This window comes from Hyla sarda, chromosome 5 (assembly GCF_029499605.1).
Source record: "Hyla sarda isolate aHylSar1 chromosome 5, aHylSar1.hap1, whole genome shotgun sequence".
NCBI classification, from domain to species: domain Eukaryota; kingdom Metazoa; phylum Chordata; class Amphibia; order Anura; family Hylidae; genus Hyla; species Hyla sarda.
Genome location: NC_079193.1, coordinates 111,130,995 through 111,155,704, shown reverse-complemented (window position 1 = coordinate 111,155,704; position 24,710 = coordinate 111,130,995). Strand labels below are relative to the sequence as shown.

General features: G+C 42.0%; 1 protein-coding gene across 2 annotated transcripts in view; it reads right to left on the bottom strand.

Annotated features, from left to right (window-relative positions):
• GPD1L (glycerol-3-phosphate dehydrogenase 1 like) overlaps positions 1–24,710 on the bottom strand; it is a 73,309-nt gene that overhangs the window by 6,635 nt on the left and 41,964 nt on the right. For both annotated transcript variants that reach the window (XM_056520091.1, XM_056520092.1), the window contains exon 6: positions 6,254–6,487. In XM_056520091.1, coding sequence (XP_056376066.1) covers positions 6,254–6,487 — 234 coding nt within the window. The remainder of the gene's footprint in view (positions 1–6,253; positions 6,488–24,710) is intronic.

The following is a 24,710-nucleotide window of genomic DNA, read 5'->3' as shown; positions in this document are numbered from 1 at the left end:
TTCTCAGTCCCTGCCTATTGCCAAACTATCCCTAACACCCTCCCTGCTGTTAATTTTTATTTCCACTAAATTAAAAATGCTTTTTGCCTGCCTGGCAGTGTGCTCACTACCAGGCAGACTTCCCCAGCAGGCACCACGTCACTGATGCCTGCTGGGGGGGGACTTCCGCCCTTAGTTCATCTACACAGGGTGCCTCCAGCTGTTTCATCACTACAACTCACAGCTTGCCCTGACATCTATTAGCTGTCAGGGCATGCTGGGAGTTGTAGTATTGAAACAGCTGGAGGCACCCTGTGTAGATAAACTATTAGTTACATGCGGTGCTAGCCCCCCCCCCCCCCTCCGTCTCCCTCCTCCTACCCCCTAGGGTTGTAGTACATAAGTACTACAACATATCAAAAAATAAAGTTGGTGACAGTGCCCATTTAAAAGGGGTACCCCTAATTTTTCAATAATATTCTCCGAACCAAAAAAATTATAAATAAACAGATTACAAAACGATATTTTATTTAAATTAATATTATATATATATATATAAATATTATATATATATATATAAATATTATATATATATATATATATATATATATATATATATATATATATATATATATATATATATATATATATATATATATATATATATATATATATATATATATATATATATATATATATATATATATATAGTGTGAAATAGATAATTTAGCTAATTTGGAGGTTCTTTTCTATGCCATTTACCTTCTGGTTAAACTTACATGTTGTTTTGATACTTTAGGCCGGCCTGATTATAGCAATACCAGATTTGTATAGTTTTCCTCATGTTTTACTAATTAAAAAAATAATAATTCAGAACTTTTTCGCATTTTTTTAATTGCCATTTTTTTTGACCCCTGTAGCTTTTTTTCACATATCAGGCTGTATGAGGGCTAATTTTTTGCACCATAATCTGTTATTTTGCAGCAGTTGTACTCAGCCAGCTCACCTCCACGTCTGGCCAATGCAAGGAAAGGTGTGGAATTGCCCAGCAAACAAGAATTTTCAGCACGGCAGCTTCTCTTCATGACGTGTCACCATTCTCCTGCCCTGTGTGTTGGATTATTTATATTGCAATAAAGATGGAAGTTCATAAGAGAAGCTGCCGTGTTGGAAATTTTTGTATAGGTACCATTTTGGTATTGATCTGACTTTTTAAAAATCTCTTTAACTTTTTTTTCTGGGATATTATAAAATTGCAATTGTGTGTATTTTTTATTTTATTTTTTATTTTTTTACGTTTAGGTCATTTACCATATGTATACCTAATGTTATATTTTAATAGTTCGTACAATTACGCATGCAACGATACTAAATATGTTTATTTTTACATGTTTTTATATAGGAAAAGGGGGAGATTTAAATTATTATTTTTTTAAATATACATTTATTCGACTTTTAGGAGGAATCATTAGATTCCTCATACAGATCAATAGAGTTCTATTGATACAGACTGCTGATCGCCTCCGCGCTTGTCAGGTCTGGCCCTGCTTTCCGAAGCCAGGCTATGGGCCGGAAAAATTCTCCTGCCCGACACTGCATGTCCCCGGGCGATAGGAATTCCACATCCCTGTGCCAGAAAGTTAAACAGATTTGTAAATTACTTCCATTAAAAAATACCAATCCTTTCAGTACTTATCAGCTGCTATATACTACAGAGAAAGTTCTTTTCTTTTTTAATTTCCTTTATGACTTACAACATGCTCTTTGCTGACACCTCTGTCCATTTTAGGAATTGTCCAGAGTAGGAGCAAATCCCCATAGCAAACCTCTCTTGCTCTGGACAGTTCCTGACCCTGACAGAGGTGTCAGCAGAGAGCATGTCAGATTGAAAGGAAATTCAAAAAGAAAAGAACTTCCTCTGTAGTATACATCATCTAAAAAGTACTGGAAGGATTAAGATTTTTTTAACCCCTTAAGGACTCCGGGTTTTTCAGTTTTTGCACTTTCGTTTTTCCTCTTTACCTTTTAAAATTCATAACCCTTTCAATTTTCCACCTAAAAATCCATATGATGGCTTATTTTTTGCATCACCAATTCTACTTTGCAGTGACAGTCATTTTACCCAAAAATTCACGGCGAAACGGAAAAAAAAAAATCATTGTGCGACAAAAATCGAAGAAAAAAAAACCCCCAATTTTGTAACTTTTGGGGGCTTCCGTTTCTACGCAGTGCATATTTTGGTAAAAATGACACATTATTCTGTAGGTCCATACGGTTAAAATTATACCCTACTTATATAGGTTTGATTTTGTCGTACTTTTGGAAAAAATCATAACTACATGCAGGAAAATTTATACGTTTAAATGGGCACGGTCACCAAACTCTTTTTTTGATATGTTGTAGTACTTATGTACTACAACATATCTCTAATATAAACCTATTACATTTTTTTTCATTAAAAATAGTTTATTTTACTGTTGAAAACCAGCCACTAGGGGTCTCCCTCCTTGTGGCTGGCTGCAGGCTGGCGTGACGTCACGTCTGAATTTGTACTGATGCTGGCCGGGCATCAGTCCTAATTCATTCTGCCTGCGCTCCCTGCCTGTCAGACAGGGGGGAGCGAGCGCTGATAGCACATTGGCTCCCTGGCTTGACATGCCGGCCCCGCCTCCCAGCATCTACACGCCGCCGCTCTGCACTAGAGGTATTGGGGGGGGGGGGGGGGTTTCAGGGGAGCGCCGCTGTGAGGTGTTTCACCTCACGCCGCCGCTGCTTGACATGCCGGCCCCGCCTCCCAGCATCTACCCGCCGCCGCTCTGCACTAGAGGTATTGGGGGGGGGGCTCGCGCCGCGCTGCTGCTGCTCTGCACAAAGTTATTGTTTTCACCACAGGGTGCCTCCAGCTGTTTCACCACTACAACTCCCAGCATGCCCTGACAGCCAGTAGATGTCAGGGCAAGCTGGGAGTTGTAGTGGTGAAACAGCTGGAGGCACCCTGTATAGTGAACTAAGGGCGGAAGTGTCGGCCCCAGCAGGCATCAGTAACGTAGTGCCTGCTGGGGAAGTCTGCCTGGTAGTGAGCACACTACCAGGCAGACAAAAAGACCTTTTAATATAGTAAAAAAAAAAATGTAAAGGCAGGGAGGGGAGTTAGGGATAGATGGGCAATAGGCAGGGACTTTGAATTTTTTTTGTGCGTACGCCATTGACCGTGCAGTTTAATTAATGATATATTTTTATAGTTCGGATATTTACGCACGTGGCGATACCACATGTTTATTTTATTTTTTTATTTAAATTTTTATTTTTTTTATGGGAAAAGGGGGGTGATTCAAACTTATTAGGGAAGGGGTTAAATGACCTTTATTAACACTTTTTTTTTTGCAGTGTTATAGGTCCCATAGGGACCTATAACACTGCACACACTGATCTCTCATGCTGATCACTGGCGTGTATTAACATGCCTGTGATCAGTGTTATCGGCGCTTGACTGCTCCTGCCTGGATCTCAGGCATGGAGCAGTCATTCGTCGATCAGACACCGAGGAGGCAGGTAAGGGCCCTCCCGGTGTCCTGTAAGCTGTTCGGAATGCCGCGATTTCACCGCGGCGGTCCCGAACAGCCCGACTGAGCAGCCGGGATACTTTCACTTCAGACGCGGCGGTCAGCTTTGATCGCCGCGTCTGAAGGGTTAATACAGGGCATCACCGCGATCGGTGATTCTCTGTATTAGCCGCGGGTCCTGGCCGTTGATAGCCGCCGGGACCGACCAGATATGACGCGGGGACACCGCGTGACCCCTCGGCATATCGCGGGAGCCGGCGCAGGACGTAAATATACGTCCTGCGTCGTTAAGGTGTTAATAGAAGTAATTTACAAATCTGTTAAACATTTTCTTTTAAATCAACTAGTGCCAGAAAGTTATACAGTGGAGTACCCCTTTAAAGGGGTACTCTGTTGGAAACCTCTTATCCCCTATCCAAAGGATAGATCATAAGATATTAGATCGTGGGGGTCCCGCCACAGGGACCCCCACGATGTCCAGGTCGGCAGCGTCAGGAACACGGAAACTTGCTTCTGCGTTCGTGACGTCATGCCCCCTCTATTCATGTCTATGGGAGGAAACGTGACGGCTAGTACGTAGCAGTCATGCCTCGTCCCATAGAAGTGAATGGAGGGGGCGTGGCAGCGTACATCACCAGTCGTCTGGCAGGAATCTGAGTTCGTTCCATGCATGCGTGGGTGCATGCGGGTGCCAGCCCGGAGATCGCTGGAGTCCCCAGCGGCAGGACCCCCGTGATCTAACATCTTATCCCCTATCCTTTGGATAGGGAATGAGATGGTTCCAACGGAGTAACCCTTGTAAAGGGGTATTCCAGGAAAAAAAAAACTTTATACATATCAACTGGCTCCAGAAACTTAAACAGATTTGTAAATTACTTCTATTAAAAAATCTTAATCCTTTCAGTACTTATGAGCTTCTGAAGTTAAGGTTGTTCTTTTCTGTCTAAGTCCTCTCTGATGACACCTGTCTCGGGAAACGACCAGTTTAGAAGCAAATCCCCATAGCAAACCTCTTCTAAACTGGGCGTTTCCCAGAGACAGGTGTCATCAGAGAGGATTTAGACAGAAAAGAATAACCTTAACTTCAGAAGCTCATAAGTACTGAAAGGACTAAGATTTTTTAATAGAAGTCATTTATAAATCTGGAAAAAAACACATTCACCACTTCAAGGCTAGTCTCAGACAGTCTGGTACATGATGAACAAAAGGATAAAATACGTGCTTCAATTTTTGATGAAAAATGTACAAAATTTATTAACAAAACAGATAAAAATATCTATAAATAAATGAATTAATAAAATGATGGCATCCACAAAAACAGGCAATCAGTAGGATGGTATAAAGGATTGCTGCCAAACCTATTACCACAGGGCCCTTGTGGAAGGTATAGTGGACCGCACTGGGTAAAGTATCTCACACTGGGAATAAATAATAATTGCCAGTAATTCAATAGTCCGGCATCTGGTGAATCGGAATAATAGGAAAGTCCAGATGTAATACACTTCTACTGGAGAAAGGGCCACTTTGAATGGTTAAGAGCCCTGAAACGCGTCTAGAGTGCTAATACCGCATCCACAAACGCACTACCAATAGTGTACCAATCTGCACTGTATTACCCACCTGGGTCGAACGGAATATTCAGCCATCATTGCTTGCAACATCTGCAGTCTCCCAGTCTACAGCCCACTGCTCCTGGCTTGCTCGGCAATTCATCCCGACAGCTGGCTACCATCACCAACCACGTGTCTCTGACGTCAGGCGCCATCGATTGACACAAAGTTCACGCCAGAACATTGGAAAGGTGTCGCTGTGCAACTACCATCTCAGCGTCAAACCACGGGTCTGTGGCAGGCAGACCAGCCGCGGGGACGCATGCCAGCGTCCCGACATTGAATACCACCGTTTTGCAAGCGGACCTGAATACATACCGCAGGTAACACCATCAGCTGGTAAATATACTTATCCATCTGGACTGGGAGACACCATGTGTATTACATATTGACTTTCCTATTATTCCGATTCACCAGATGCCGGACTATTGAATTTATTCCCAGTGTGAGATTCTTTACCCAGTGCGGGACACTAAACCTTCCACAAGGGCCCTGTGGTAATAGTTTTGGCAGCAATCCTTTATACAATACTACTGATTGCATGTTTTTGTGGATGCCATAATTTTATTAATTCATTTATAGACATTTTTATCTGTTTTATTATTAATAAATTTTGTTAATTTTTCATCAAAAATGTAAGCACGTATTTTATCCTTTTGTTCATCATGTACCAGACTGTTGGAGACTAGCCTTGAGGTGGTGATTGTGTTTATTTCCTTTCTTTTGTAAATTCTACACCTGGCGTAGGTGTAAATCACTATACCTCGGCTGGAAAATTGGGAGCTGCACAATTCTTTTTATAATTTACAAATCTGTTTAACTTTCTGAAGCCAGTTGATATATTTGTAAAAAAGTTTTTTTCCTGGAATACCCCTTTAACTGAACATGTGCAGAGGAAAAGTAATGCAGTTGCCCAAAAGCAGATTGCCTTTCAAATTTATGAAAAAAGGCCTCTGAAAAATAAAAAGGAACAATCTGATTGGTTGCTATGAGCAACTGCACGACTTTTGTTCTGTTTTTTTGTTTAGTTTGCCAAGAGACAAAAAGGATAAAAGAAAGTTAAAAGGCAAAAAAGACATCAAAAGACAATTAATTCAATACCTTGCCAGTGTTAACAAATGCCTCGGCCACTTTTCTATTACGCCCTCCATAGCAAGTGGTAATGAGATCAGCAACTCCACAGCTCTCCAAAAATGTAGCCGTTGAAACTTGACCTTTACAGAAGATCTTGGCAAATGCAATCATTTCCATGAGTCCCAGACGGATAACAGCAGCTTTCGTGTTATCACCACACTTGAGACCATCACAAAAGCCAGCACCCACAGCCACAATGTTCTGAAAGAGAAAAAAAAGATTTACAGTCAAAAAAAATTTAATAAATAAATCTAACCAACTGCATAAACTCAGCTGTTCTAAGGTGAAAAAAAAAAGAAAAAAAAAATGCACAACCCAGAATCCACAGAGACCGTTGATAATGCAAAAAATAAAATACATTCCTATATCAGTCATAACAACCTAAATAAAGTTATTGCATGTCCATGTGTTAAGCGCTGACCCTTCCAAGATATTCACATAAGCCAGAACTAGAATAAAAATTTTGGCAATAGCAGATTACATCATCGTTGCTAGCTTGCTTGTTAAATTTTCCAAGTAGCTAGTAGAAAAGAGGGGGAAAAAAAGTTACAAGATATTCTAGAAAAATGTGAAATCCAGCAAGCCTATACAGAACTTCAATGAATTCTAGAGCATAAGGCAAATAAAGCAGCTAAGCCTTTCCATAGACTCCTAGTCATGCATACTTTACAGTGTAGAAGTATCTCCTAAGGTTCTCATTAATTGCTCTATACCTAAGGGCATTCCCTGATTACGCCGCAGTTACCTGCGATAGAGAGGTGTTGGGAGGACCTATGAAGACGAGTACATTTTTGGGGTATGCATGCCTAGCATAATCCTATCATTGCACCCCGGTTGAAAGAAAATGTGGCATTTTAGCAGTCTATGTTTAGGTTTGATTTAAATAATATAGTTCTCGGCACAATAGTGAAACACCTTAATTATTTTTCTGTGTGTGTTTTTTTAGAGGATTAAATAAAAGTTATATTTTAAGGCACCCTCCTCACACTGGTATGGTCAGCTGGTGTTTGTTGTACATATGTTACCAGTGATCATCTGGCATACTTGTTGTGAGAATTCTTGTTTTTTTCAGTGAAGTCCTATTCTCCCAATATACAATGGTCCCTCAAGTTACAATATTAATTGGTTCCAGGACGACCATGTATGTTGAGACCATAACTCTATGGAAACCTGGTAATTTGTTCTGAAGCCCTCAAAATGTCATCCAAAAATTGGAAAAAGTGAGGATTAAAGAAAAATAAGTAGATAACTAATACAGATAAAGTAAGTTCTTACATAAAGTAAGAAAGATCTGCTGGAAGCAGAAAAAAATCACTAAGTAGAGGAAAGGAGCTTCTTCATGGACCTGTACAGTATATAGAGGGGGTCATTTATCATCGTTGCTTTGGTAAGCGAGTTCTGTAGGCATTTTTTTCTTGCTTTGGTTTTGCTAATATGGCACATTTATCATACTATCACAGAGGGTTGATATTGGTTTTTGCTTATGTGAGCCAAATGTATCACTTTTGAATACCATTTTTTAGCACACAAGCTAAAACCAATAAATGACTTCAGAACACCAATTTGTAGCTTTAAAAAAAAAAAAAAAAATAAAAAAAAGGATTTTTTTACTTCTCATTTCAGATCCCTGTATCCTGCGGATTACTTTTGATTCGGAGGACTACGATAACCAGTGTTTTTTTTTTTTTTTTGTTTAATGTTAATAAAATGGTTAACGAGGGCTTTTGGGCGAGTTTTTTTTTTTTGAATATTTTTTTTTTTTAACGTGTTTTTTACATTTACTTTACAGGCTTAGTAGTAGAAGCAGTCTTCTAGAGGGAGTCCATTACTAAGCCGGGCTTAGTGTTAGCGACAAAAACAGCTAGCGCTAACCCCCAATTATTACCCCGGTACTCATCGGCCACAAGGGTGTCAGGAAGAGATGGAACCAAATGGCGCTCCTGGGCCTATGCGGTAACAGGCTGGCTTTATTTAGGCTGGGGAGGACCAGTAACAATGGTCCACGCCCACCCTGGTGACGTCAGGCTGTTGCTGCTTGGTTGATATTTGGCTGATGATAAAAATAGGGGGAACCTTATGCTTTTTTTTTCACCAACACAAACACCAACACCAACACATAGGCTTCCTCCTATTATTTTTAGCCAAATGCCAACCAAGTAGTAACAGCCTGACATTACCAGGGTGGGCGAGGACCATTGTTACTGGCCCTCCTCAGCCTAAATAATGCAAGCCTGTTACAGTCTAGGCCCAGGAGCGCAATTTTTTGACACTCCAGGCCTGTTGGTACCAGCTCTTCCTGGCACACCTGTGGCGGTGGGTACCGGGATAATAATTGGGGGTTAGCGCTAGCTGGTAATGGGGCTAACGCTAAGCCCTGGCATAGTAATGGGCTGTCTTATAAGACCGCTTCCACTACTAAGCCTGTCAAGTAAATAAAAAAACTTTTTTTAAAAATTAAAAAAAAAAAAAATTAAAATAAAATACTCCCCCCACAAGCACTTGTTAATCATTTTATTAACATTAAACAGAAAGAAAGAAAGAAAGAAAGAAAAAACGCTGATCGACGCAGTCCACCGAATCCGAAGTAGTCCACAGGATACACGGATCTGAAATGAGAAAAAAATAAATAGGTTAATACATTTATTGTCACCGGCCCACGCATCTCCCGTGCCGCACAACCACAACTCCCAGCATGTTCTTACAGTAAGGACAAGCTGGGAGTTTTAGTCATGTGGTGCGCGAGATGTGCGGGCGAGTGACAAGCTTGTCACCTACAACTCCCAGCATGCCTTTACAGTAAGGGCATGCTGGGAGTTGTAATAGTGCAGCAGGGGCATGTGACAAGCTTGTCACCCATCCCACAACTACAATTCCCAGCATGCCCTTACAGTAAGGGCATGCTGGGAGTTGTAGTTGTGCAGCAGAGGGCAGGTGACCAGCTTGGGAGTGGTAGTCGTGCAAGCCAGGGAAGCAGGCGGTAATGCGCTCCTCTCCCTAGCCGGATCCCGTAACATACTTCCGGGCTGACATAACACTGAAGCCGCCCAGGACTCCTACAGCGGGGCCAGGAGATGTGCAGGAGCCGTCCCTGCCATCCCCTCAGCATATACCGCAGTGCTGAGGGATGGCAGGGACGGCTCCTGCACATCTCCCAGCCCGTCTGCAGGAGTTCCGGGGGACTGCAGAGTGATGCCAGACCGGGCTCCTTTTAACAAATAATGGAGCCGCAGAGTTTTAGTCCCTACTGTAAGATCACATTTCCTGCCGGGTCCCGTGATTGGCTGCTCGGTCCAGGTCAATCACGGGACCCAGCGGGAAATGTGAAATTACATTAGGGACTCCAAAAACTCCACGTTGCTGAGGTATGGGCTCGGGGCCCTCTGATGCTATCCCCGCTTCCCTCACTTAATGACGGGGGCACTGATTTACATATCCCCCCCCCCCTTGTCTCCTACCCGCCCACGCCATACATCTGCCGCCTGCTACAAGACTACAACTCCCAGCATGCCCTCACTGTAAGGGCATGCTGGGAGTTGTAGTCTTGCAACAGGTAGCAGAGAGATGGGAGATGTGCGGTGCGGCCGGGTGGGAATGTAAATCAGTGTGATCCGTGATCCGGTAGTAGTAGAAAAGCAGAAACATAAGCAAGGTTCAAGCTGGTGTAGATTCCTGGAGCTTTTTAATCAGATGCGCCTAGATCTGCGAGTGTCTCAGTTGATAAATCAGTGAGCACTGGAAAGTGAAAAGTGAAAAAAAATGTCTATGTGAGCAAGATTTAAAGTCGCAAATAAGTGAGTTGCGCCACAGTTGCACCAAATATACGATAAAATAAGCTCTACAAACATTGATATATCTGGGCCACAGTGTCCTAAAAAAGTAACATGGAGCTCTTACTTTGTGTCCAAGAGGAGCAGCTAAACCCTGGGACAGGTAAAGAGTAGTACAGAACATGTAGTACCTTCGTATACTGTAGAGAGGCACTACCAGACAGCCAGTCAGTGCATGCACTTCAGTACAAGGGTTTTACCAGTGAAATGCAGATCTGGACTGTATGTAGCATTGTATGTTGCATAGGTTTCAAGTTACAATGGTCCAGAAAAGTCAATTTTATGATCATAATGTACACCAACAGCCTGTTGGTTTAATATATGTTGCTGTGAAGCATTAGATCAAGGTGCATGTTGTGGATGTGAGACCATGTCTGTTTTTTCTCAAGTTGAATTCAAATTGTGTTTTCTATCCCCCTTTTTTTTTTGCTTGGTCTGCACTCTGCCCCTCCCCCTCAGCCCAGGCCTATATAATTGGCAGGAAGCTGCATTAGAGCCCTATTCTTAGGCCCAGGGACTAGTTTGAGTGGCATTGGTGCTGCTCTGCCAGTCTGGTTGTTCCCCCCCCCCCCCCGTGGGCACTGGTGTCTGGGCAGCGCTGGTCGCTACTCAGTGCTGCGCCATTTTATGCAAAGGAATCACTACTTACAGGTGGCCGTGACGTCGCTAGCGGGCTTGCACTTCTTGATCATTAAGTACACTAACGACCTGTTAGTTTAATAAATGTTGTTGATAAGCATTAGACCAAGGTGCATGTTGTGGATGAAACAAGTCTGTTTTTTCTCAAAGTTGAATGAAAATATTGTATATTGAGGCGATTAAGTTGAGGGATCACTGTATTTTTTTTAAACACATTCTCTCCTATATCAAAAAGACAGGCAATTGTTTCTGAAAGTAATTTACAGAGCTCACACGCATATATGAGCTTTTTTTTTATATAGAGGAAACAAAAAAAAAATAATGAAATTCAGAGGCTTTTTTGAGACACTGAATGTCAGATCAGAAAGTGTCTTTGAATAACAGTTAAAGGGATACTCCGGTGGAAAACAATTATTATTTTATTTCTTTTTTTAAATCAACTGGTGCCAGAAAGTTAAAACAGATTTGTAAATGACTTCCATTAAAAAAAAAAGTCTTAATCCTTCCAGTAGTTATTAGCTGCTGAATACTACAGAGGAAATTCTTTTCTTTTTGGAACACAGTGCTCTCTGCCGACATCTCAGTCCATTTTAGGAACTGTCTAGAGCTGCATGTTTGCTATGGGGATTTTCTCCTATTCTGGACAATTCTTAAAATGAACAGAGATGTCAGCAGAGAGCACTGTGCTCGTGATTCAGCAGAGAGCTCTGTGTTTCAAAATTTCCTCTGTAGTATTCAGCAGCTAATAAGTACAGGAAGGATTAATATTTTTTTTAATAGAAGTAATTTACAAGTCTAACTTTCTGGCACCAGTTGATTTAAAAAAAAATATATAAAGTTTTCCAACGGAGTACCGCTTTAAGTGCATTATACCTGTAGTAAATATACTTTTTAACCCCTTAAGGACGCAGCCCAAATATACCTTAAGGACCCGGACCACTGTTAACATCTGACCACTGTCAATTCAAGCATTAATAACTCTGGGATGCTTTTACCTTTCATTCTGATTCCGAGATTTTTTTTCGTGACATATTCTACTTTATGTTAGCGGTAAAATTTTGTCAATTCTTGCATCATTTCTTGGTGAAAAATTCCAAAATTTGATGAAAAAATTGAAAATTTTGCATTTTTTTTTACTTTGAAGCTCTCTGCTTATAAGGAAAATGAATATTCCAAATAAATTATATATTGAATCACATATACAATATGTCTACTTTATGTTTGCATCATAAAGTTGACATGTTTTTACTTTTGGAAGACATCAGAGGGCTTCCAAGTTCAGCAGCAAAATACCCCATAAATGACCCCATTATAAAAACTGCACCCCTCAAAGTATTAAAAATGACATTCAAAAGGTTTGTTAACCCTTTTGGTGTTTCACAGGAATAGCAGCAAATTGAAGGAGCAAATTCAAAATCTTCATTTTTTTTTTTTTACACTCGCATGTTCTTGTAAACCCAGTTTTTGCATTTTTACAAGAGGTAAAAAGAGAGAAATTATCTTAAAATTTGTAACCCAGTTTCTCTCGAGTAAGGAAATACCTCATATGTGTATGTAAAGTTTTCGGCGGGCGCAGTAGAGGGCTCAGAAGGGAAGGCGTCACAATGGGATTTTGGAGAGTGAGTTTTTCTGAAATGGTTTTTGGGGGGAATGTCACATTTAGGAATCCCCTATGGTGCCAGGACAGCAAAAAAACCCACACATGGCATACTATTTTGGAAACTACACCCCTCAAGGAACGTAACAAGGGGTCCGCTGAGCCTTAACACCCCACAGGTGTTTGCCGACTTTACATTAAAGTTGAATGTGTAAATTATTATTTTTTTCACTAAAACGCTAGTTTTCTCCCAAATTTTTAATTTTTACAAGGAGTAATAGGAGAAAATGCCCCCCACAATCTGTAACCCTATCTCTTCTGAGTATGGAAATACCCCATGGGGGACATGTATCAAAGATTTTACCCCTGTTTTGTGTGTATTTTTTTGCGCAAAATTTTGCGCAAGCGCTTGTTTTTTCAAATTTTTTTGCGCACGTTTTGGTAGAGCATGTCCTCCAGATGTGGCTGAATCAGGGTACCTTGGAGTGACATCTATAGTACACATGGATTTATTACCTGCGTTCTTTTCCTTTGCACCAAAAATTTTGACGCACGTGCGTCTTTTCCCCCATAAATATAAGCCAGCTTTAATTGCACGTAGCAATCCTTTCTATTTCTGAAGGAAAGTTCTACTAAGGAACCACCAGAATGTTTTACCTTTTCCTATCAATTCCTCATTTGGTTTGCTTTATATTGAATATAGAATATTTATATTCTAAAACATATAGAATATTTGTTTACAGTTCTGTTATTCATTAGATCACTTGTATATTGGTTTTGTTATTTTATGATCCAACAATTTAATACATTTACATAGGAAATGTTTGATATCTTACTTATCATTGAACAAGCTCCGTCACATTAAAATAGCTTTGTAATCCACTTAACACTGTAGATCATTCTCCTTTTATTTTTACAATTTACTGCTTTCCGTTATACTTTTCCCCAGCGCCCGGTAAGATGGTGGCTATCACTGATAGCCAGCCATCTTACCATTTGACCATCTGGGCATGCTGGGAGTTGTAGTTTTGCAACATCTGGAGGGCCACAGTTTGGAGACCACTGTATAATGGTCTCCAATCTGTGCTCTTCCAGATGTTCCAAAATTACAAATCTCAGCATGCCCACTCTGTCGAGGCATGCTGGGAGTTGTAGTTCTGTAACATCTGGAAGACCACAGATTGGAGACCATTATACAGTGGTCTACAAACTGTGGACTTCCAGCTGTTGCAAAACTACAACTCCCAGCATGCCCAGACTGCCCAAGCATGCTGGGAATTAGTTTTGCAACAGCTGGAGGCACACTAGTTGGGAAACAGTGTTTTGCAACCAGTGTGCCTTCAGCTGTTGCATAACTACAACCCTCAGCATGCACGGACTGCCAAAGGGCATGCTGGGAGTTGTAGCAGTATGCCTCCAGCTGTTGCATAACTACATGTTCCAGCATGTCCTTCTGCTGTCACTGCATGCTGAGATTTGAAGGCACACTGGTTGCGAAACACTGAGTCTGTTTCCGTGTTTCGCAACCAGTGTGCCTCCAGCTGTTGCAAAACTACAACTCACAGCATGCACGGACAGCCAAAGGCCATGCTCGGAGTTGTAGTTTTGCAACAGCTCGATGTTTCCCCCCCCCCAATGTGAATGGACAGGGTACACTCACATGGGCAGAGGTTTACAGGGAGTGCTGCAAGATTGAGATGCAGCAAACTCGCTGTCAACCCCCCGCCCGTGTGACTGTACCCTAAAAACACTACACTACACTACACTTAAATAAAATAAGTAAAAAACACTATATATACACATACCGCTACACAGCCCCCCTCCCCTCCCCAATAAATATGAACAACGTCTGGTAACGCACTGTTTCCAAAATGGAGCCTCCAGCTGTTGCAAAACAACAACTCCCAGTATTGCCGGACAGACATTGACTGTCCAGGCATGTTGGGAGTTTTGCCACAGCTGGAGGCACCCTGTTTGGGAAACACTGGCATAGAATACCCCTATGTCCACCCCTATGCAAAACCCTAATTTAGGCCTCAAATGCGCATGGCGCTCTCTCACTTCGGAGCCCTGTCGTATTTCAAGGCAACATTTTAGGGTCACATATGGGGTATCGCCGTACTCGGGAGAAATTGCCTTACAGATTTTGGGGGACTTTTTCTCCTTTTACCCATTATGAAAAGGAACAGTTGGAGTCTACACCAGTATGTTAGTGTATAAAAATAAAATTATTTACACTGACATGCAGGTATTGCCACATACTTTACATTTTCACAAGAGGTAAATGGGAAAAAAGATCCCCATTTTTTGGGACACAATTTAGCCAGAGTACGGAGATACCACATATGTGGGCGCAAAGTGCTCTGCGGGCGCACAACAAGGCCCATAAGGTAGAGTGCACCATGTACATTAGAGGGGATTTGCACAGGGATGTCACAGATGTTAAATGAAGAATAAGGACATTGGTATAATTGATGTGTTATAATTGGGTGCAAAAAGTGGTATTATTGTGAGATTAAAACTCTACATAATGAAGAAAAAAAATTCTAAAACTAATAACGAGGACACTTACTGTTTAGGTGCAGATACACTGCAGACAAAGCTCCTACTAAATAGAGCTGCGGTGTAAATTTATGCTCTGAGGAGAATTCTAAATTTAAACGCAATTCAAGAAAGTAGCTGCACAAGAATGATAAATTTAACGCAGCTGCACCAAATTTAGACAACAGGCAGAGGGGGTAAAAAACTTCTATTATACACTGGAAATGATACATGTCCCCCCATGTGTGGACGTCAAGTGCTCTGCTGGCATACTACAATGCTCAGAAGAGAAAGAGTCATATTTGGATTTTGCAAAGCAAATTTTTCGGAAATGGTTTTTCGGGGGCATGTTGCATATAGGAAGCCCCTATGGTGCCAGGACAGCAAAAAAAAATAATAATTAAAAAAAAGGAACGTAACAAGGGGTACAGTGAGCCTTAACACCCCACAGGTGTTTGACGACTTTTTGTTAAAGTTGGATGTGTAAATGAATTATTTTTTTTACTAAAATGTTGGTTTTCCCCCAAATTTTACTTTTTTACAAGGGGTAATAGGAGAAAATGCCCCCCAAAATTTGTAACCTCATCTCTTCTGAGTATGGAAATACCCCATGTGTGGACGTCAAGTACTCTGTGGGCGAACTACAATGCTCAGAAGAGAAGGAGTCACATTTGCAAATTTTGCAGAAATGGGGGGCATTTACTGCCAGAAAAGCAAAAAAAATTTATTTCTAAATACATTTCTTTGGAAAAAGGACATACCTCATATTTGGGCGTACAACGGATCTCCAGGTGCACACTGGTCACGGAAGAACAGGAGGGCAGTCAGGGGCCTTGAGCTTCTGCCTATGGAGCCAGAACATATACCCCTGTTCATGATATTTAGAGATTCACTGGTGTCTGGTATTGTGCCAAGGGACTGGCGCAATGCGAATGTGGTGCCAATCTTCAAAAAGGGCTCTAGGTCTTCCCCAGGAAACTATAGACCGGTAAGTTTAACGTGCATTGTGGGTAAATTGTTTGAAGGCCTTATAAGAGATTACATACAGGAATACATAGGGGACATCCCTCTTATCCTTATACTTGACCAGCAACAGGTTTTCATGGGTAAGGGCACGGGACTCACCCTTGGGCATAGCGGTCTGAACAAAATTTAGAGGGAGGCCTCTCTGATTCTTCCGCACGGTTCCACAAGCGGACGTCGATCTGTCGGCAAGGGATGCGAAGAGAGGGATGCTGGTATAAAAGTTGTCCACGTACACGTGGTAACCCTTATCCAGCAATGGGTACATAAAGGTCCCAAACGATTTTTTTTTTTTTTTACTTTTCTACACTATTTTCTCCTACCTTTCCCTGGGGGGTTTTCTGTCCCTGCTCTATGGGGGGGGGGATCGTCGGTCCTGAGGGGGCTCCGATCTTCACAGGGGGGGTCCCTGGCAACCTCGAGCAGCTCTGCCCGCTGACTGAACTCAGCTAACGGGCAGGGCTGCGAGAAGATGCAGTTAACTCCTCCCCTGCTGGCTGCTATTGGCTGGACCATCATCCAGCCAATCCAATAGCAGTGCTCCTCCTCACCTCCTCATAGATACAGTCGGTGATAGGGGGTGTATTGTACACCCCCGATCACCTTGTATCTTCAGGTCAGCGGGACCCGTATCGCAGCAGATCGTTGGTGTGAATACACCAATGATCTGCTGCGATCGCCGACATGGGGGGGGGGGGGGGGATGGGTGTTTGGGGTCTGATGACCCCCCTGGGCATTTGCGCGGGATGCCTGCTGAACGATATCAGCAGGCATCCCGGTCCAGTCCCCGCCCAGCTCGCGGCGGCGACCGAAATTCCCAAGGGCATATGGATACGCCCTGGGTCCTTAAATACCACTACGTCAAGGGGTATCCATACGCCCTAGGTCCTTAAGTGGTTAAGAACATTTATATGTATATTAAACTGTTACGCAATGATAATAATAAAAAAAAACATGCACACCCACCCACACACACACACACACACACACACACACACACGCAAAGTATGGATGTCCTTATCTCCCTCCTGCTCCCCATGCTCCTTGACACACTGCATTTAAATGAAGCAAAAGCAATTCTAGTGTTCAATGCAGAGCCACGAGCCAGCATATAAATGCCGTTTTAAGTAATAAGTGTCCATAGTGAGAAAGGACACGGCAATGGAAAAACACAAATAGATAAATAGAACATCAGGGCACATTAGGTAATGGGCAATTTAATATTTTTATAGGTAATTCGAGCTGTAGATGCTTAAGGATTTAAATGGAAATGCAAGCTTTAAAAATAAAAATGTACGTTTGCTATGTAAGGTACATTAAAGACGTAAAAGATGTAAGCAGAACACAGCAGGCGAGAGAATAGTTGGTATAATAGAGCCTTATTGTGTAGTAGCTGAGTAAGGGATGTGAAATACTACAATCAGATAACACATCCACATGAATATTGTAGTGACATCACAGAGGTAGAACATTATGTGTCTGTCTATAAAAGGTCTTCATTTGCACACAAAAGTAATACAGACAATTTTGCTCACAGTGCTATTAACCCCTTAAGGACTAGGGATCGACCTTTTTTTTATTTTTATACAGCAGATACTGATATTGTGCAAACTTTCCGGCCGATAGCCGATAACTTATGCCGATATTTCGTGCATTTTAGGACCCCCTTCCTGTCCTGGGGTCCTGAGTCCAACCACCGACACTGCCCGATCCCCACATGTGGCTAGAGGATGGGGAGGCAACGCGGCGGCGGCAGTATGTACCAGAGGATAGGCAGGGGGATATGGGGTTGTTTTTAGCGTGAACAATTGTACTTTGTAATGAAACCTCATTTTAACCATAAAACCATTTTTCTGGGAGGAAATTTAAATGAAAACCACAATTTTGCACATTTTTGGAGGGTTTAGTTTTCACACTGTACAATTTACGGTAAAAATGACATGTGTTCTTTTTTCTGTGGGTCAATACTATTAAAATTAAACCCATTGCTAGGATACTTTTATATTTTTGTACAGCTTAAAAAAAAAAAATAAAAAAAAATAATGAAACTTTTTGTACAAAATCAGTAATCTAAAATTGCCCTATTTTGACCACCTATAACTTTTTCCTTTTTCCGTATATAGGGTGGTATGGCGGGGCTCATTTTTTGTGCTGTCATCTGTACTTTTTATCGATACCACATTTACATATATAAAACTTTTATATAATTTATTAATTGTTTTAATAAAATGTGACAAAGCAGCATTTTCTGACTTTTAAATTTTTTATGTTTACGCCGTTCACCGTAGGGGATAATTAACATTATATTTTGATAGTTCGGACATTTACGCACGCGGCGATACAAAATATGTTTATTAAAAAAAAAAAAAATATGTTTTTTTTACGCTTTTTGGGGTAAAATGGGAAAAACGGACAATTAACATTTTTATTAGGGGAGGGGATTTTAAACTTTTTTTTTTTTAAACACTTTTTATGTCCCCATAGGGAACTATCTATAGCAATCATTTGATTGCTAATACTGTTCAGTGCTATGCATAGGGCATAGCACTGATCAGTATAATTGGTGATCTCCTGCTCTGGTCTGCTCGAGACCAGACCAGGAGACGCTGGGAGACGGCCGGAGGCAGGTGAGGTGACCTCTGTTCGCCATTACAGATGATCCGATCTCTGCGGCAGCGCTGCGAGCGATCTGATCACCTATTTTATCTGTACAGATCACGGCATCTGAGGGGTTATTGGCAGACATCGGCGCGATCGCGGATGTCGGCCATTACCAGCGGATCCCCGGCTGCTGATAGCAGCCGGAACCTGCCGTGTATGACGCGAGCACCGATCTGATGCTCGCGGTCATACACAGGACGTAAATGTATGAACTAGTTTATAACTTCATATCTTCACCATCCCTGGGGGCAGGAGCATCCCCCGGGAATGGTGAAAATTAAGTATTTACCCTATATAACGCTTTGCCAAGCGTTATATAGGGTAAAATCTGATGATTGGTTCCTTTAAGCCTGGGACTCTGCACCAGTAAAAGCCAGACATTGGTAAGCTATTCATATCAATTATCTTTCCTCTCCCAACCTATCCCTCCCATCCTATCCATCCGTGTGTGTTGTGTGTGTGTGTTGTGTGTGTGTATGTATATGTCCCAGCATCACTTCCAAACGGCTGAAGATATTAACATGAAACTTTGTACATGTTACTTATGTCACCAAACATAGGATAGGTAATTTAACCCTTACCCACCCCTATTTGCGAGAGTCAGGGTTTCTATTTTAACCCCTTAAGGACCTGGCCATTTTTTGCACATCTGACCACTGTCATTTTAAGCATTAATAACTCTGGGATGCTTTTACTTTTCATTCTGATTCAGAGATTGTTTTTTCGTGACATATTCTATTTCTTGTTAGTAGTATATTTTTGTCGATACTTGCATCATTTCTTGGTGAAAAATTCCAAAATTTGATGAAAAAAATTTAAAAATTTAGCATTTCCCAACTTTGAAGCTCTCAGCTTGTAAGAAAATAGACATTCCAAATAAATTATATATTGATTCACAAATACAATATGTCTACTTTATATTTTCATCATAAAGTTGACATGTTTTTACTTTTTGAAGACACCATTGGGCTTCAAAGTTCAGTAGCAATTTTCCAATTTTTTTAAAAATTTTCAGGGATCAGTTCAAGTGGATCTGAACTGACTTCATATTAGAAATACCCCACAAATGACCCCATTATAAAAACGGCACCCCTCAAAGTATCCAAAATGATATTCAGTAAGTGTGTTAACCCTTTAGGTGTGTCACAGGAATAGCAGCAAAATGAAGGAGCAAATTCAAAATCTTCATTTTTTACACGCTCATGTTCTTGTAGACCCAGTTTTTGAATTTTTAAGGAGTAATAGGAGAAAAAGTACCCCAAAATTTGTAACCCAATTTCTCTCGAGTAAGGAAATACCTCATGTGTGTATGTCAAGCGATCGGCGGGCGCAGTAGTGGGCTCAGAAGGGAAGGAGCAACAATGGGATTTTGGAGATAATTTTTCTGAAATGGTTTTTGGGGGGCATGTCGCATTTAGGAAGCCCTTATGGTGCCAGAACAGCATAAACCCCCCACATGGCATACCATGTTGGAAACTACACCCCTCAAGGCATGTAACAAGGGGGTCCAGTGAGCCTTAACACCCCACTGGTGTTTTACACATCCGACTTAATTTTTTTTCATTGACAACTTTTCGTTAAAGTTTTTTTCCCTAAATTTACCATTTTTACAGAGGGTAATGGGAGAAAATGCCCCCCCAAAATTTTGAACCCCATCTCTTCTGAGTATGGAAATACCCCATTTTAGGATGTAAAATGCTCCAAGGGCGAACTACAAAGCTCAGAAGAGAAGGAGTCACATTTGGCTTTTGGAAAGCAAATTTTGATGAAATGGTTTTTGGGGGCATGTTGCATTTAGGATCCTCCTGTGGTGCCAGAACAGCAAAAAAAAAAAAAAAAAAAAAAACACATGGCATACTATTTTGGAAACTACACCCCTTAAGGAACGTAACAAGGGGTACAGTAAGCCTTAACACCCCACAGGTGTTTGAAGACATTTGTTAAAGTTGGATGTGTAAATGGAAAAAAAAAAAAAGTTTCACTAAAATTTTTCCCCAAATGTTACATTTTTACAAGGGGTAATAGAAGAAATGGGGTTACAAATTTTGGGGGTCATTTTCTCCCGAGTATGGAAATACCCCATGTGTGGACGTCAAATGCTCTGCTGGCGCACTACAATGCTCAGAAGAGAAGGAGCGCCATTGAGCTTTTGGAAAGAAAATTCGTTTGGAATGGAAGTCAGGGGCCATGTGCCTTTACAAAGCCCCCCGTGGTGCCAGAACAGTGGACCCCCCAACATGTGACCCCATTTTGGAAACTACACGCCTCACAGAATGTAATAAGGGGTGCAGTGAGTATTTACACCCCACTGGCATTTGACAGATCTTTGGAACAGTGGGCTGTGCAAATGAAAAATTACATTTTTCATTTTTACGGACCACTGTGCCAAAAATCTGTCAGACACCTGTGGGGGGGGGGGGGGGTTAAGTGCTCACTGCACCCCTTATTACATTACATGAGGGGTGTAGTTTCCAAAATGGGGTCACATGTGGGGGGGGGGGATCCATTGTTCTGGCACTATGGGGGCTTTGTAAACACACATGGCCTTCAATTCCGGAAAAAATTTATCTTCAAAATCCCAATGGCGCTCCTTCTCTTCTGAGCATTGTATTGCACCCACAGAGCACTTTACATCCACATATGGGGTATTTATATACTAAGAAGAAATGGGGTTAAAAATTTTGGGGGGCTTTTTCCCCTTGAAAAAAAAAAAATGTACCCTACATTATTAATTTTCAATTTTCCCATCCAACTTTAATGAAAATTCTTCAAACACCTGTGGGGTGTTAAGGCTCACTATACACCTGGTTACGTTCCATGAGGGGTGTAGTTTCCAAAATTGTGTCACATGTGGGTATGTATTTTTTTGCGTTTATGTCAGAACCGCTGCAAATCACCAATTTAGGCCTCAAATGTACATAGGCCGCTCTCACTCCTGAGCCTTGTTGTGCGCCCGCAGACCATTTTATGCCCACATATGGGGTATTTCTGTACTCTTTGCGTTACAAGTTTTGGGGGGGGCTTTTTTTTCCCTTTTACCTCTTGTGAAAATAAAAAGAATGGGGAAACACCAGCATGTTAGTGTATACATTTATTTATTTTTTTACACTAACAGGCTAGTGTAGCTCCCAACTTTTCCCTTTCATAAGGGGTAAAAGGAGAAAAAGCCCCCTCAAAATTTGTAGTGCAATTTCGCCAGAGTATGGAAATGCCCCATGTGTGGTCCTAAACTGTTTCCTTGAAATACGACAGGGCTCCTAAGTGAGAGAGCGCCATGCGCATTTGAGGACTGCATTAGGGATTGCATAGGGGTAGACATTGGGAATCACTGGCGTAGAATGCCCCTAACAAGGTGCCTCTAGCTGTTGCTTAACTCCCAGCATACCTGGACAGTCAGTGGCTGTCTGGAAATGCTGGGAGTTGTTGTTTTGCAACAGCTGGAAGCTCCGTTTTTTGGAAACACTGCCGTACAATAAGTTTTTCATTTTTATGGGGGGGGGGAACAGTGTAAGGTGTAGTGCTTTTAGGGTACATTCGCACTGGCAGGTTACGGTGAGTTTCCCGCTAGGAGTTTGCACTGCGGCAAACAATTTGCCGCAGCCCAAACTTTAAGCAGAAAACTCACTGTTAACGCGCCCGTGTGAATGTACCCTGTCCTGCGCCGGCTCCCGCGATATGAAGCGAGGTCGCGCTGCGACCCCGCATCACATCGCGCCGGTCCCGGCGCTCCTCAACGCTCACGGCAATGTGTGGTATTAACCCTTTAGAAGCGGCGGTCAAAGCCGCCGCTTCTAAAGCGAAAGTGAAAGTATCCCGGCTAGTCAGTCGGGCTGTTCGGGACCGCCGCAGTGAAATCGCGGTGTCCCGAACAGCTTGCAGGACACCGGGAGGGCCCTTACCTGCCTCCTCGGTGTCCGATCGACGAATGACTGCTCCGTGCCTGAGATCAAGGCCGGAGCAGTCAAGCGCCGATAACCCTGATCACAGGCGTGTTAATACACGCCAGTGATCAGCATAGGAGATCAGTGTGTGCAGTGTTATAGGTCCCTATGGGACCTATTACACTGCAAAAAAAAAAGTTTAAAAAAAGTGTTAATAAAGGTCATTTAACCCCTTCCCTAATAAAGTTTGAATCACCCCCTTTTCCCATAAAAAAAATAAGTGTAAATTAAAAAAACACACACATATGTGGTATCGCCGCGTGCGTAAATGTCCGAACTATAAAAATATATCATTAATTAAACCGCACAGACAATGGCGTACGCGCGAAAAAATACCAAATTCCAAAAAAGCGTATTTTGGTCACTTTTTATACCATTAAAAATTTTTATAAAAAGTGATCAAAAAGTCCGATCAAAACAAAAATTGTACTGTTAAAAACTTCAGATCACGAAAATGAGCCCTCAGACCGCCCTGTACGTGGAAAAATAAAAAAGTTATAGGGGTCAGAAGATTTTTTTTTTACGTATAAATTTTCCTGCATGTAGTTATGATTTTTTCCAGAAGTACGACAAAATCAAACCTATATAAGTAGGGTATCATTTTAACCGTATGGACCTACAGCATAAAGATAAGGTGTCATTTTTTCCGAAATATGCACTGCGTAGAAACGGAAGCCCCCAAAAGTTGCAAAATGGCGTTTTTTCTTCGATTTTGTCGCACAATGATTTTTTTTTCCTGGTTCGCTGTGAATTTTTGGGTAAAATGACTGATATTAAAAAGTAGAATTGGTGACGGAAAAAATAAGCCATAATATGGATTTTTAGGTGGAAAATTGAGAGGGTTATGATTTTTAAAAGGTAAGAAGGAAAAAACGAAAGTGCAAAAACTTTTTTTTTTCTTTTCATCAACTGGTGCCAGAAAGTAAAACAGATTTGTAAATTACTCCTATTAAAAAATCTTAATCCTTCCAGTACTTATTAGCTGCTGAATACTACAGAGGAAATTCTTTTCTTTTTGGAACACAGTGCTCTCTGCTGACATCACGATCACAGTGTTCTCTGCTGCTGACATCTCTGTCCATAGCAGCATATGTTTGCTATGGGGATTTTTTCCTACTCTGGACAGTTCCTAAAATTGACAGAGATGTCAGAAGAGCACTGTGCTCGTGATTCAGCAGAGAGCTCTGTGTTCCAAAAAGAAAAGAATTTCCTCTGTAGTATTCAGCAGCTAATAACTACTGGAAGGATTAAGATATTTTTAATAGGAGTAATTTACAAATCTGTTTAACTTTCTGGCACCAGTTGATAAAAAAAAAAAAAAAAAAGTTTTCCACCGGAGTACCCCTTTAACCCCTACAGGACCCATGACGTAACGGTACGTCCCGACACCCTGGGTCTTAAGGACGAGGGACGTACATTTACGTCATGGGCAGTTTTAGTCCCTGTCGTGCGGGGATCGGAGCAGGATGCCTGCTGAAATCATTCAGCAGGCATCCTGTGCAAATGCCCAGGGGGGGTCATCAGACCCCCCCCCCCCCCATGTCGGCGATCGCGGCAAATCGCAAGTGAATTCACACTTGCGATTTGCGTGATTCCGGGTCATTACGGGTCTATAGTGACCCGGAATGTAAGGGGGATCGCGGGTGTCTAAGACACCCACGATCCCCCTGAAGCGATAGGAGTGAGGTGGCACGGGTGCCACCCCTCCTATCCCTGCTATTGGTGGTCTAGACGCGACCACCAATAGCAGATCGGGGGCGGGGGGGGGGGGGGTTTACTTTCGTTTTCCCCGTCCTGCCCTCCCACAATAGGCGGGGCAGGACGGGGAAACAATGGGGACCGGCGCCGTAGATCCACTTACCGATCCGGACGTCGGAGGCTGCAGGCGACTGAGATCGGCGGGCGGCGATGACGTGCCGCTGGATCCGACGGAAGCCGGCGAGTTGCCTAGCAACATCTGGAGGGTACAGTTTGAGACCACTATATAGTGGTCCCTAAACTGTAGCCCTCCAGATCTTGCAAAACTACAACTCCTAGCATGCTCAAACAACTGTTTGCTGTCAGGGCATGCTGGGAATTGTAGTATTGCAACAGCTGGAGGACCACAGTTTGAAGATCACTTTGCAGTGTTCTCTAAAACTGTAGCCCTCCAGATGTTGCAAAACTTCAAATCCCAGCATGTCGAAACAGCAATC